This window comes from Oryx dammah, unplaced genomic scaffold, assembly GCF_014754425.2.
Source record: "Oryx dammah isolate SB20612 unplaced genomic scaffold, SCBI_Odam_1.1 HiC_scaffold_23, whole genome shotgun sequence".
In the NCBI taxonomy this organism is placed as follows: Eukaryota; Metazoa; Chordata; class Mammalia; order Artiodactyla; family Bovidae; genus Oryx; species Oryx dammah.
In genome coordinates this window covers 120,411,168-120,425,125 of record NW_024070207.1, presented here as the reverse complement: position 1 = coordinate 120,425,125, position 13,958 = coordinate 120,411,168, and the positions used below count along the sequence as shown (strand labels likewise).

The window sequence follows — 13,958 nt, the reverse complement described above, 5'->3', positions numbered from 1 at the left end:
TCAAAGAAAATAAGTGACAGTATCTGTTGCCAATCAATTTTGGAAAACTTGCACCTGTGAAAGGCCCAGCTTCCCAGTACTTAGAAAACTTCTTAATGAAATCAGTGGTGATGTTAATGAAATGTGACTTTTGGGATATGGTATAATAAACTATGTCAATACTTGGAAGATTTGTACCAGCCAGAGAACCAGTATTTTCCAAGTGACCAATGAAGGATGTTACAAAATCATTCTCCAATACAGACCGATCAGACTGCAAGGGAGAGCAATAGATTTTAATGGAACGGAGTAGAAAAAGTTCACTTATACAGTTTCAGATTCCACATTATCAATAATCTATAAGAAATCACCACTTGCTGGATATTGGTATATTATCAAGGAAGAGTTCCACAAAAACATGAAAAGGCCATTAAAACATTCCTCCCTTCCCCAACCACCTATCTGTGAGAGACTGAGTTTTCTTCATACACTTCAGCAAAAACTAGATGCTCCAAGATGCCTGTGAGTGAAGGCAGAGGCAGATGTAAAGATAACAGCTATTGAATATTAAGCCAGATATTACAGAGATCTGAGAAAATGTAAAACAGTGCTGCTCTTCTCATTCAAGCTTTGCCTTGTTTGGGAAGAGTTATCTTTCTCAAACATTATTTTTGTTTCCAGGTAATGGGTTTACTAGTAACATTTTAAATAAGTTCATTATTTTTTAAAGGATAGAATATAATCTATTTCTGAGGTCAAATACTAATAAAGACAATATAAAAATAAATTATATAACTTTTAACTTCTATGATGAAAACATTACTTAAGTAATATCTTAGTTATAATTTCTAATACAAAAATATCTAGAGATATAACTCACATGAGCAAAAGCTTTTGGGGTCAATTATTTTTAAGAGAGTAAAGGGACTTTACACCCCAAAGTCTGTAAACCACTGGTATATACCATTAAGAAGGTATCATGAAGTCAGTGGACATGGGAGCTTCCTGCTAAAGACTTAAGAAAACACCTAAACGATAGGTTGCTTCCCAGTTCTCTTAAGACCTTCTTAGAGTCATTAATGTACAAGTCCAACTGTATAATGCCAAGAACACTGAAACTATTTTCAATGATATAAAGAGAACTGGTTTTGGGGGGATATCCTTCTAAAACCTGGTCCTAAAACCTGTGAAATCAAAAATTTTCATTTTTGTGGCATGTTGTGCAACATCTCACAATTGATGAGCCTCTCACATTTGCAATATGGCTTGGAGTAGGGATAAGCAGTCATAGAAAAGGAAAGCTATGTTCACATGGTGAGAGCAAATAAAGTTAAGACACAGATCTTGTTAGTCCCGTCCTTCAGCTTCTTTGGGGACTGGCTTTGGTTTTCCTAAAGACCATGTGTGTGCTCTAAGCCTAGTTAAGTGGGGAGCAAAGAACCAGGGAAATCTAGGCAAGTTGGGGATGCATGTGTGCTTGCTCAGTTGTGTCAGACTCTTTGGAAAGCTAGCTCTAAATCTAAATGACAGAGGTTTTAAGAGCATGGAGATCTGTAGGGTGTTCAGGAAATTTGAGGCTCCCCTGCAATACTAAGCTTTAGCACCACTCAACCTCCTTGACCATCTAGGTTTCAGGGTCTATGTGTTGCTGGATTGCCCTGAGTTCAGTGATTGTCTATTGAATTGCTGCTATATGCAAGGCACCATGCTGGGAGCTGCAGGGATTTGGTTTGCCCTCCTGGTCTTGACGCTTTGGAGTGGGGTGAGGGACACGAAAACAGCAGAAATATTCAAGTAGAATGAAGAGTGAGGTGACTCAGGGACATGGGGAAGGAGGTAGAGGCATCTCCTTGGCTTAGTGTGGGGAGCTTAGGAAGGGGCATGTGGGTGGCAGTGGTGTAGACAGGCCTTTAAGAACAGAAGGATCCTGTGGTTAGGACAGATTGACAGGCATGAGTGAAGAACAGGACTGATGTGGTTAGGCGCCAGTAGGGAAAGTTGAGGGTGTGTGTGGTGGAGTTTGTCAAGGGCATTGGGACAGTGTCAGGAGACAAGCTGGAGAGGCAGGCAAGGCCCTCCTGTGGGGAGGTCTCTGAGCCAGCCTGCAGCCTTGGGTGCTTCATTATGCAGGCAGTAAGGAGAGAGGGAAGGTTTGTGAACAGGCGAGTGACATGATCTGAGGTGTGCTTTTAAGAGATTAATCTGGTGCTAGTGTGTAGGCTGAACTGCAGTGGGTGCAAACTAAACTCTTCCACTGTGGGTGGTAGCAGAATGGGTCTTTCTGAGTTTTATTCAAAGGGCACAGGGTGTATTCAATGAAGGCAGGAAGGGTAAAAATCAGACAAATCTTGGAGCTGTGAAGCAGTCAAAGTCACACAGCATTTTACAGGCATGGCTCGGTGAGAAAACACGAGAGAATATATGTGAACGAATTTTCTTAGGGGCCACTCCAGAAAATATCAACTCACCCAGAGACAGAGGGCGAATCAGTGGTTGTGTGGAAAGAAAGGGCTTACAGAGGGACTCAGGGGATTGGCAGACATGTCACCATCTTGCTCGTTTCATGGGCACATATGTATGTCAAAGTTGATCCAACAGGTCACTTTACATGTATGCAGCTTGTGCATATCGACTGTAACTCAAAAAAAAAGTTTTTAAAAATGACCTTTCTCTTTTCCTTTTCAAGATATGCTTCTTAAGTTCAATTTTTAAAAAAGATGCTAGTAATGGTAAAAGGTTATAAGTCCCTTTTGGAAACTAAGGATTGACAGCAAAAGTCAGGAGCCTTAACAACCACATCAACCTGGGTTGGGTGGGCTGGTGCGGGTGGAGGGAGATATCCTACAGCTACAGAACCTATGGGCTAGTTGGTGACAGGAAAGTGTAGGGGCTACTGTCATTAAGAAGAGAAGCCAGTGCTTTAAGGGGACACGTGATACATTTCCATTTTGAAACGTTTATATGGCTTGCAGCAGGTCGCCTTCTAAGACACCCCCGATGGTCCTCACCTCCTGATATTCATACTCTCCCCCAGAGTATGGCCCAAACCTACTGACTAGCTTCCCTGATTAGGTTTCAAAAAACTGACTTCCACCTTCCTAGCACTCTCTGTCTCTCTTGTTGGCACACTCTATCACCCATTCTCTCTGATGAAGTCAGCCGCCACATCATGAGGGAGATGTGGGAAAGCCCACATGGCAAAGAATCAAGGGAGGTCTCAGGCCAAGAGCTAGTGAGTAGCTGAGGCCCTCAGTTCCACAGCCTTTGAGGAACTGAATCCCAACAACAACCACAAAAAGTGATCTCGGAAGTGGATTCTTCTATGGTTGAGCCTTCAGATGAGACTGCAGCCCTGGCGAAAGCTTTCAGTCACAGCCTTGTTAGAGACCCAGAGACAGCTAAGCAGAGTCCAGACTCCTGACCTACAGAAACTGAGATGATATATGTTGTTGTTTCTGACTACTGAGTGTAAGATTAATCTGTCATGCAACAGTAGATAACTAATACACAACTTCAGCTCTGGTATATGCCTGCAGCTCTACAATAGAATCTTTAAAGCATTTTTTTTAAAAAATGCAATGACACAAAGATGCAATGACAATCTTAAAACATCAAGAGAAGTTTGCTTCAAATTCACTCTCTGCTAGGGATGTGGTGATTTACTTTGGGCATCTTGATAGAAAACATGTATACAAGTTGCCTTTCAAGTTTATGTTGCCCTTCAGAAAGGTATTTTGACCTGAAACAATACTTTACCAAAGATGTTATCATGAGGAACTATTTTCTCCATTAAGATTTTGATCCTTCACATATACAGTAGTGGTGGTCAGACTTCAGTGTGGCTCTGAATTGCCTGGGGAGCTTATTAAAACAAATCAAATTCCTGGGACCCACCCCAAAGGGGGAATCTGGCAATCTGAACATTTAACCAGCATCCTTGGTGATTCTTTTACTTAACACAGAAAATAATACTCGCTAAAGTACAACAAATGGAGTAATAGATGAAAACAGCCCATGGTATCTATTTAACAGGACTTGGTTTATTGTGGGAACACTCAGAAAAGGGCTTGTAAGAGGCCAAAGGGGCTGAGCTTCCAAAAAGAGCCAAGGGACCCTCTGAAGAAAGACTGAGCTTTAGCCTAAAGCCTGTGAACAACTGGTACCCCAGGGAGCAAGGATTCTGGAGCCTGGAGAGAAGAAGGTGAGGGATCTTGGGTGAAGATTTTAGGAAACTGAGTGACTAGCAAAATGTTTAGGTCTTGCCTACCATAAGTGACTGGATTTATAATGAGTGCTAAGAATACAATCACTCTAAGTCAGGGGGTGGCTTTTTTATTTTTATGGAAAGGGCCAGATAATAACTCTCTTCGGCTTTGCAGAGCATATGGCTGAAACCACTCAATTTTGCGGTTTTTGTAGGAAAGCAGCCACAGACAATCTGTAAATGAATGACCATAGCTGCTTCTAATAAAACTTTATTCACAAAAAATCAGTTGCGATTTTTGTGTGGTGAAACACAGTTGTGATCATCAGCCTGGTCTAAGCCAAGTCCTCATAGGTCTCCATAATCTCCATCTATCACCACTGGGAAAGAGCACATGACCATGAACAGGGTTGTCTTAAGACCACAGACAAGACCTGTTTTGCTCCTACTGGCCTGACATTTCGCCACTAGAGTTACTCCTTGGGGTGAAAGCACTGACTCTGGAAGTTCCTAGAGAAAATGCAAGCTGCTCTTCAGAGAAAGTCTTATCCTACCTAGATGACTCAGACCTCCAGAGCTTTCTGCTTCCCGGTGCACAAGCCGTTTTACAAAAGCTTTTGACAGATCTAGAAACACACGGGTATGGGTATATTTGTGAGTGAACAGGAACCCCCGAAAGGACACAGCTTGGGGAGGTGGGAAGACTTGAGCTGCTTCCTGATGTCTCCAGTTAGCTCTCTGGGGCGGGGGTTGGGGGGTGGCGGGCAAAAGAGTTCAAGACAAAATTAATTTTAATTAACTCAAACTGTAAACATACAACATGGGGGGGTATTATAAAGGTAATGAAGATCAGATGTCACTGTTTCTAAGAGACTAAAAATTGCTGCTTTGAATAATCCAAGTCAGTTTCTCTAAAACCAGATGCTGTACCTGACAGAAAGCCCCAGACAGACACTCAGTTCTGACTGATCTGCTTTTCATCTCTGCTTTCTTTGTCTGCTCTGAGCTGAGGAATAGACACAAGACCGAAAGGCAAAGCGAGTTCTGTATGTCAGAGACACAGTGGCAGCCACTGCTACATAATTGAGTGCTAAGCATATACCAACAGTATAGCTGATAAAAAGTTGAACATTTGTAAATGAAAAACTCTACGTATATGACTGACATAATAGCCTTTGGTAAATAAGTTATAAAATAGTTACCTGCCCTATACTGGCACATTTTGGGGTGAAAACTGCAGGTAATTTGAAAATGGAATAAATAATCCACAGCAGAAAACAAAACGCAAAGAACTCTTCAAAAACTCAGAAACATTATGGCATGAACCTGGGCTAGAACATGCTTGTACTGTGTCCATTGTTCACCTCCATGTAACCTGAAACACCCTCAATCAGTGGCAGCCACCAGACACACACACTGGGTGCTTCCCCTGGCCATAGCTGTGTAAACCGAGAGTGCTTCTCCAGCCAGACTCCGAGGAACAGCTGCCCTGCCCGAAAACTCACACGACACAGTCAGACCCTGGGCTGTAGTCCACACGTGACCAGCAACAGAGACCAAAGATGCACGCAGAGAGATTACAGGTTCCCCACCTTGAAATACAGTTCAAGTGTTTTCAGAAGAGGCCTCAAACATAGTTGCCTTACCACTATAGGTTAGGACAGTGCGACAAGACAGTCTAACACCAAATCCAATAGCATTTCCCAGGACTCTCATATCTCAGGTGTCACTCTATAGAATGGATCTAGGGCAGAGAAATCCCAAGCTAGGGGGCCAGAGGGAGAAAGGCTGGGGCTCTCAAGGGGCCTGCCTTCTCAGGTCCCACCTGGGCAGACAGGAGGAGCCCAGCAGTGTGACCTGATGCACAGTGCTGAGCAAGCAGGAATCTTGGTATTTGGCTGAGTGTTGAGCAGGAAGCCCCTGTGTTGGGATTTCCATGGCTGCCCGGGAATCTTGGCCATGGAAATCCCAACACGGGGGCTTCCTGCTCAACACTCGGCCAAATACCAACATTCCTCATGCTCTCCCCACACCTTTAGTTCTAGTCCGTATGTGAGAGGGTGATCTCTTTGGACTTCTGGAATTATCTAAAACAGCTGAGTCCAAGCATCAGAGCCATTAGGATTTGTGAGCTGGCCAGAAGGGGCTTCCCTGCTGGCTCAGTGGTAAAGAACCGGCCTACAATGCAGGAGACGAAGGTTCGATCCCTGGGTCTGGAAGATCCCCTGGAGGAGGGTGTGGCAACCCACTCCAGTATTCTTGCCTGGGAAATCCCATGGGCAGAGAAGCCTGGAGGGCTACAGTTCATAGGGTCGCAAAAGACTTGGACATGACTTAGTGACTCATCCACAAGAACAGGAGGGGAACTGGCGACTGCTGAAGGGAGTGGTTTTTGTACTCCTTACCTGGTAGACTGAATGCAGAACTACACAGATTTACCAGGGTCTGAATAGTCATTCTTGGTCTTTTAGTTTACAGCTGCATTAGGTGACAGCATCTTACATGTCACTGGATTATATTCAAGAAGATGATGAGGGGCATTTGAGAACTTCTCCCAACTATCGACTGCTTTCTCCTCGCTTTCTCCAGAAGGAGACAAGCCAGATCCATTTTCACTGCCCCATCCCCCACTCTCATTCACCACAATTTTAAACAAAGAAATAAGAGGAGGCACATTTTCAGACAAGTGGCCAAGAGAGTCCAAGGTCACTGGCCTTTCAAACTAACCAGGACTCGGTGCATTAACAACCGGCAATTCTTACACCTACCTCCCCATAAAGAGGGACAGAAAGGACAATGGAAAACACAGCAATTTCTCAAACTTTTGAGAGTAAATCCACCTCAATTCCTTCTTCTGTCTTCTCCCTTCTTGCTTTTGGACCTTGCTCTCAATTAGTGCTTCTCAAACTGCATTATGCCCAGGAATTATCTGAGAAGTTCTGAAAATGCAGACTCGGATTCAGCAGGCCTCAGGGGGGCCTGAGACTCTGCATTTGTAACAAGCTTCCAGGGGATGCCGATCCTGCTGGCCCATGGACCGCATGTGGAAGAGAGGATCTAAATTCTCTCTGATGACACTGACTGAAGCCCTTGTGACAACCTGCAGTAGCCTGAACCATGCCCTACACGCTAAGCACAATATTCCATCGAGCACAACTGAAGCCCAAAGGGCTCCTTATTTCCCAAGTGCCACCGCTTCAGGCCTAGGTCCCCAAGGCAGTGTCACCCGAGGTGGCCCTTGTGGCCACCCGCCCCTTGATTTCCTGGAGGCCCAAAGAAGATGTGGATGCCACCTGGTCAAAGAAGTTAAACAATTCAAAAAGAAGAAAGCAGTACAGATGGTGAAGGATTCACTATCCAAGTGCTAAAAATGTAACTCCACAGAGAAGTTTCACCCAAAAAGGAAGATGGGAAACAAATGAGGCAAAGGAAACTGGAAGTACCTTGACGTCCCTCACGGGGAGTAAGCAGTTCGGGGGGAGGAGGTCTCTGCCACACTGCCTGCATTTTCCTTTGGCAAAAATCTCCCCATTGGCGTGGACCAAAACCTCTTCCCACTGTCTGTCCCCCACTGGAAAGAAACTGAGAACTCTGCAAAGGGGGAAAATAAAAGACACAAGAGCCATATGGAATCGTCTATTTTTTCCCTCACACCATCTGGTTTGGGATCTAAGCACAGAATGGCAACTGTGCTGATTGAGGAGACAGCAAAATCTCTGGGCCACTGGGAAGGCGACACCATGGCTAGATTCAGTCCCTCCCTCTGGGGATTTTCTTTCTCTCCCTCTGACAAGAACCCGCTTGATCCTGGAATTCTCACCTAAAACATCACCAGCAATGTGATTAACTATTAAGAGTTCTACAGTTTCTCATCATACCACTCCAGAATCCCCAAACCTCTGAAAACTAAGGTTGGTTTCTTTTTGGGGGTGGGGTGGGAGTGGAGTTCATCTGGCAGTGAAACCCATCCTGCTCTGAATTCCCTTGATATCCAGAACTGACCTTGAATGGCCCAGACGCTGTTCACAGATGTCACTGACCTGAGTCCAGCGCTCCAGAAAGATCCATGTGCGCCACATCACTTTTCAAAAGCCCCAACTCTTCTGAATTCTTAACTAAATTAAGAACTGAGCCCCAGCCGTTACAGATAACGTGGAGACCTTGTCATGATAACAAGTACTGCCCATGGTGTAACCATCACCACGATCTAATTTGAAAACAGCTCCATCACTCCATAAAAGATCCTTGTACCCTCAGCAGTCACTCCCCAACGCTGCCTCCCCCAGCCCCTGGCAAACACTCAGCTATTTTCTGTCTCTCTGGATTTGCCATTTCTGGACGTTTCATGGCAGTGGAACCCTGAAGTATTTGCTCTCATGTGTCATCTTGGACTCAGCATCCTGATTCTGAGATCCATCTGTGTTGCGGTGTGTAGTATGCGTCCTTCATTCCCTCTCATCGCCGCACAGTATTCCACTGTATGGATACATCGTGCCTAATGGCAGTTTTTTAAAATCAAGCTTCTAGAACCTTCCATCCTTCAAAGGCTCCAAGAGAACAAATGTCTGGTGGCATTTCTTGCTCACCTCTTCGAGCTGGCACTACACAGGCACACAGAGCTGGCACCTAGTGGCCAGAGATGGAGTGAAGGAATATGTCACTCAAGGTATAGAACTAAATCCAAAGACAGATTTCATGTTAATTAACCTGAAGCCACAATTCAGGTTTTAAAGAAAAAAAGTTTTAATTATTAAGTGAATGACAGGTGCTACGACTTTGTAACTCAGTATAGGTCTTACATTGTACCTCCAGATCGCTCTTTCTAGACTTTTCGGTTCTATGCTGTCATTTCTGATTTATTCTTACAGAAGTAAGAAGACATTTCAGATGAACGATGCTATGGGTTCACACAGAATTCCAGCAATAACTTGAAGCCTGGTGTGTTTCTCTGACCCACCCCCATCCCTTTTTAAGTAACTTAATTCCCATGTTAAGTAACTTAAAACCACTGAATCTCTGTGTGGACTTCAGGGATGTGGAAGGTGGGTGTGCATATCACTCAGGTTTCTCCCCTTCCAGGTCCCCAGATGGGCTGATGCACAGTTCACTCAGACCCAGCACTTAGATGTTTTGAGAGGCCGGTGTTCCTCTGAGCAAGGAAACTAGAGATCGGACCCCATGGACCTACCTGATGGGGTCAAGTACCCAAGTATATGATCCTCATTTCATGGGCTCTGAGTTTTCCTTCTCAAAGGTAACAGGCTGATGTTAATAAATCAGAGGGCTGAAGAGCCATGTGGCCAGAGAGATGTTTGGGGCCACTGACAGCACTCTCAGAGCCCAGGATCCTCAAATGTCCCAGCTCAGTTCTTGGTCCCATGATGGGCACGTGTGACTGCCCCCCACTCCCCGACTGGTGGTTCGAATATTAGACATTTCGTGCTTAACCCCAAGGCACATCTCATTGCACCTTGCTCCCTTTGAGAAGAAGAGGTGAGGGGAAAAAATAGGGAGGAGGGAGAAGAAAGAGGGGAAAGATGGGGTGGAATGGAGAGGAAGAGAGAAAAAGAAAGATGATGAAAACAATGTTTAAAGGGCCACTTCCACCCCAGCCCCTGTGAACAAATGAATGCATCAAGCAAAACAGAAAACAGCACCAAACCAAAAGGGCTATCACAAATCATATTAAAGACAACAGTTGCGTTGCTATGCGAATGCACCCCGAGGCTGTATTTACCTGGACTGCTCAAGGGGTTAGCCCTGTCCCCCAGGGTTGGCACGGGACGGTACTGGTGGTTCTTTGAGCCTGGGTACATCCAGTGGTACCTGCCAATTTCCATTTCAGCTCTGCTGTTCACTGCCAATTTCAGGTGGCAAAGAGTCAGTGTCTCTATCTCCAGCAAAGATTCTACATCAGCATTTTAATGTATTCTTTTACCATATAATTAAAGGAAACGACGAATACACAAAAAACGCTATTGAACTGCAACCTTGCAGTACATCTTATCAACTCAGCATGATACGCTGAGAACGTTAGCATCTCCTCCTCCATCTTTGAATTTGACAAAAAAATCACCAATATTTTCTTTCTCTATTTTCTCCATCTCCTCCCAATCCTCCTCACCCCTTCGAATGCTTGTGTTAGGCAGACACTGTTGATAAGGAAAAGCTGGCTTCTCACCATTGTATTTTTTCTTTCTGTTCAGTTCACTTTCAGACCCACAGAGCACAATCATCATTGTTGCTACATAAGTGAAGGTGAACCCAGGCTTGCTCTAATGATAGCTAGTTCCAGCCAATAACCCCATGGTCTGCTGAATCTTAGGTGACACTCCTGTTCTCCCAATGACATCAGCAGTATTCTCTGTCATCTCATCTCATCTAAGCTCAGGACATCAGAGTCTAGAATTTTCCACATTCAGTCTTGTTCCAATGATCTCCCAGTGTCTTGACAGAGAAAGGGCTGTGGGCATTGGGCTTGAAGCAGGGCTTCCTCACACATAAGGTGACAAGTGGCCTCCTGCGGACTCAAGTAGGTCCCAACTGGTAATCTGACTATATCTCGTACTTCTTAGGGAACCAGACAGAAAACTATCTACCAACTTGCCTGACACAGAATCAGATGCTGGTAACTGTTAGCTGAATTACAACCCTGAAATCCCAAGAGACCATAAGGTCACTGTGCTCGGTTTCTAGCCGAGAATCCTATCAAACCTAATGATAGGTTACGGCATCCGGGGTGCCACAAATATTTAAGGATTAAACAAATGGTGCTGACATTGATGTGGGGGAATTATTCCATCAGAAGAGCACATTATAATGCCCCATCAGGCATCTTAGACCACTGAGGATAAGGACTAGGCAAACCATCACATGGTAAGGTAAAAGAGCGAATGCCCTGAGCAGATTCACTGAACACCTCCTCAGCCATTATGAAACCTGACTCTGCTCTCCACAGTCTCTGAAAACTCTTGTGGTATTTCCACTTGGGAAATGGAGACCTACGTTTCTAGGTGGTGTTTTAGGGCAAATCCCTTTGGTTTCATGATAAAGTAATGTTTTTTAGAGACATTAAAAAGAGTTAAAGGCTTTTAAAGACATTTGAGAGGGGGAAAAAGGATGTGAGGACAAGATCAGAACTGCACAATGAAAGTATTTTTATTGCTGCTGGTTCTGTTGTTAAATGGAGATGTGTGCTACAATGTGCTGGGCACCACACAAAGCATGTTACACCTGTTCCCTCAGGAATTTTTTTTTAATGCAAAGTGTTAAAAGTTTTTTTTTTTAAACTATGTGTAACACAGGCAAAACTATTTAAGTCAATACATTTTTAAGGAATGTCACATGTTCTGATTCTGCCAATCACTTTAGTCTTCCCAAAGTCTGTCATAAGTTTCAAGACAGTCCTTTCAAAAAGAATTTTTGCTCAGTCCATGGTTGTTATCCCAGTCAGTCCACAATTTCTTTAGTTGGGCTTCTTTGATCTCCAATAGAATATTGGACACACTTCAAAGTTTCCCACCTGGAATCACGGGGATCTGATTTCCTCAAGCAATTTATTTTAGGACCCTGTTTAGGGTCAGAGGAGATGGATCTGCCTTGGCTGTGAATTTTAGATGGCCTCTACACATGCATTAGGTTTAAATCAGATACCTTCCTAAGCAATCACAGCTTAGAACATTTGGGATATGCCAATAGGTAAGATAAAAACAGTTTCACTGTTACCATGACCTCAATCATTTGAGATCAAGGTGTCTGTCACAACCATCCTATGAAGGAGGTACTCTTATTACTCTAGCTTTACAAATGAAGAAGCTAGGGGCAACTGAGAGTTAAGTCATTTGCCCATGATCACACAGCTGGAGGGGAGGAGCCTGTGCGTAAATGTGGGTGATATGACTCCAGAGGGCAGGTTATCCAGCTGTGGCCTGTGCTGTCACTGTTTCTACTCTTTTGCTGAGGTCTGTCTGGAGGTAAGCTGTGTTTCTGTGCATCAAGACGTGTTTCAGATCCCAAGCTCCTGATGCTATTTCAGGGTTCTTAAAAGTTCTGAACTCTCAGCCTTTCCTGCATTTAGAGTTTTGGTTTACTCTTCAGGGGAGTTTCTCTCACACCACAGGTTGTGCTATATTCTCCAAAAGCAGGGCAACCCACTGGGGCCAGTGAAAAGAACCAGGAGATCAAGTCATACTCCTGGTTAAAGTGGCTATAAGCCCTCTATGTCAACCTCAAGCATGAGGATTCCCAGTAGCTCAATCACTTCTATCTGAAAAGTTTTCATCCGCCTTTCAAAAAATTTCTCTCTCCAAGTCCAACACACAGCAGGTGCCCAATCTATGTCTGCCAGATAAATAGTTGGCTAAATGCAAGAGAATATCCTGGGACCCTGTGGATCAAGCAACAGGTCTCCAGGTCCCCACCCCCACCCCCAACCACACTAACCTCACCCAAGGCAGGGTAGGCAATTCAGGAAATGTGTGTCAATGGCCCATCCCTGCTCTGCCCTCATCCCCTCATGTGGGCAGTCAGGCACAGGCTGCTTAGCAATGACAGTGATTCTGAATAAAGCCTGGCGGCTACGCCCAGGACACTCAGTTCAGCATTCTTCCTCCTCCTGTAGGTGTGGAGACGGGGTCAGTAAGTGGGTGACAAGGCCCCTGGACAACAATTCATCTTTCCATATGGAGGGAAAGAAAACCCTCTATTTTGTATCTCTGAGCCAAACTTAAAGACAGTAAGTATCAAATTATAAAATTTCAAAGAACACAGGATATGTTTTGTTTAAAAGAACAGGGGCCCAAAACCTAAAAGGGAGTCACATGATCATGAGGGGACGCCTCAGCTTGGGGAGTGTTTTAAAATGGCATCCTTTCTGGACTGCCAACTGCCAAGAAGTGGGGAAAACTTCAGACGCAGGAAGATTTCGGCTTCTGCTCTTCAGCGGGAAGACTGCAAATGCTCCCCTTAGAGAGTAGGAGGGAGACGTGGGCAGGAGACCACTGGATATTCTCGAGGAAGCACAGAATACTATGACATTTCAGAAATGGTCTTGGTCAAGAAGTTTGATTGAGTTTTTCCATAAGAGGGAACCGAAAAATCCCAATGAACTTCTTGGCCAACTGCATACTATTTATGGTTGAGGCTGAGGTGAGACACAGAACTGAGTGGTCATCGCCAAAATGGGCATGACACAAATGATGGGGGGGTTGACGAAAGAAAATAAAAATAATGCTGTGGACATTTTCCCCCCATTGACTCAGATGCTGTGATTTAGAGATGAGGCTGAATAACTAAGCTGCAGGCTGGTGTGCTTCTGCCATCTAGGAAATTATCACTGGAAGCAACTAAATAACAAAGATTGAGCTTCCTAAATAAAAATAAATAAATAAACCATACTCAGTGGGCCAGGTCTCTGCAAGCTATGTCTGTCACCGTCCATTCTCAAGTAGAGTTTAAAATATTAAAGGATGCTATAACAACACTATAGGATATAGTAGGGGTCAGCCAGTGATGGCCACCTGGTTGTGCAAATGAAGTTTTACTACAACACAGCCACACCTATGTGCTTATCCACTATCTATGGCTGTTTACTACCTGGAAGTGTTGAGTAGTTACAACACTGTGTGGCCCACTGGGCCTAAATATTTACTCTCGGGCTCATCACAGATCAAGTGCACTGATCCCTGATCTCAAAGATAGTCAATCAGGCGTGAATTACAAAAAAAAAATTAATGCAATTCATCAAGTGAGTCTACAAAATAGGAAAATATTTTAT

General features: G+C 44.3%; 1 protein-coding gene across 6 annotated transcripts in view; it reads right to left on the bottom strand.

Moving 5' to 3' along the window:
* Nucleotides 1–13,958, bottom strand: part of GPM6B (glycoprotein M6B) — a 157,865-nt gene that overhangs the window by 26,577 nt on the left and 117,330 nt on the right. For 2 of the 6 annotated variants that reach the window (XM_040266437.1, XM_040266436.1), the window contains exon 2: nucleotides 9,921–10,040. The exons of the other annotated variants lie outside the window; for them this stretch is intronic. In XM_040266437.1, the coding sequence (XP_040122371.1) occupies nucleotides 9,921–10,040 (120 nt within the window). The remainder of the gene's footprint in view (nucleotides 1–9,920; nucleotides 10,041–13,958) is intronic. 6 annotated transcript variants of the gene reach the window in all.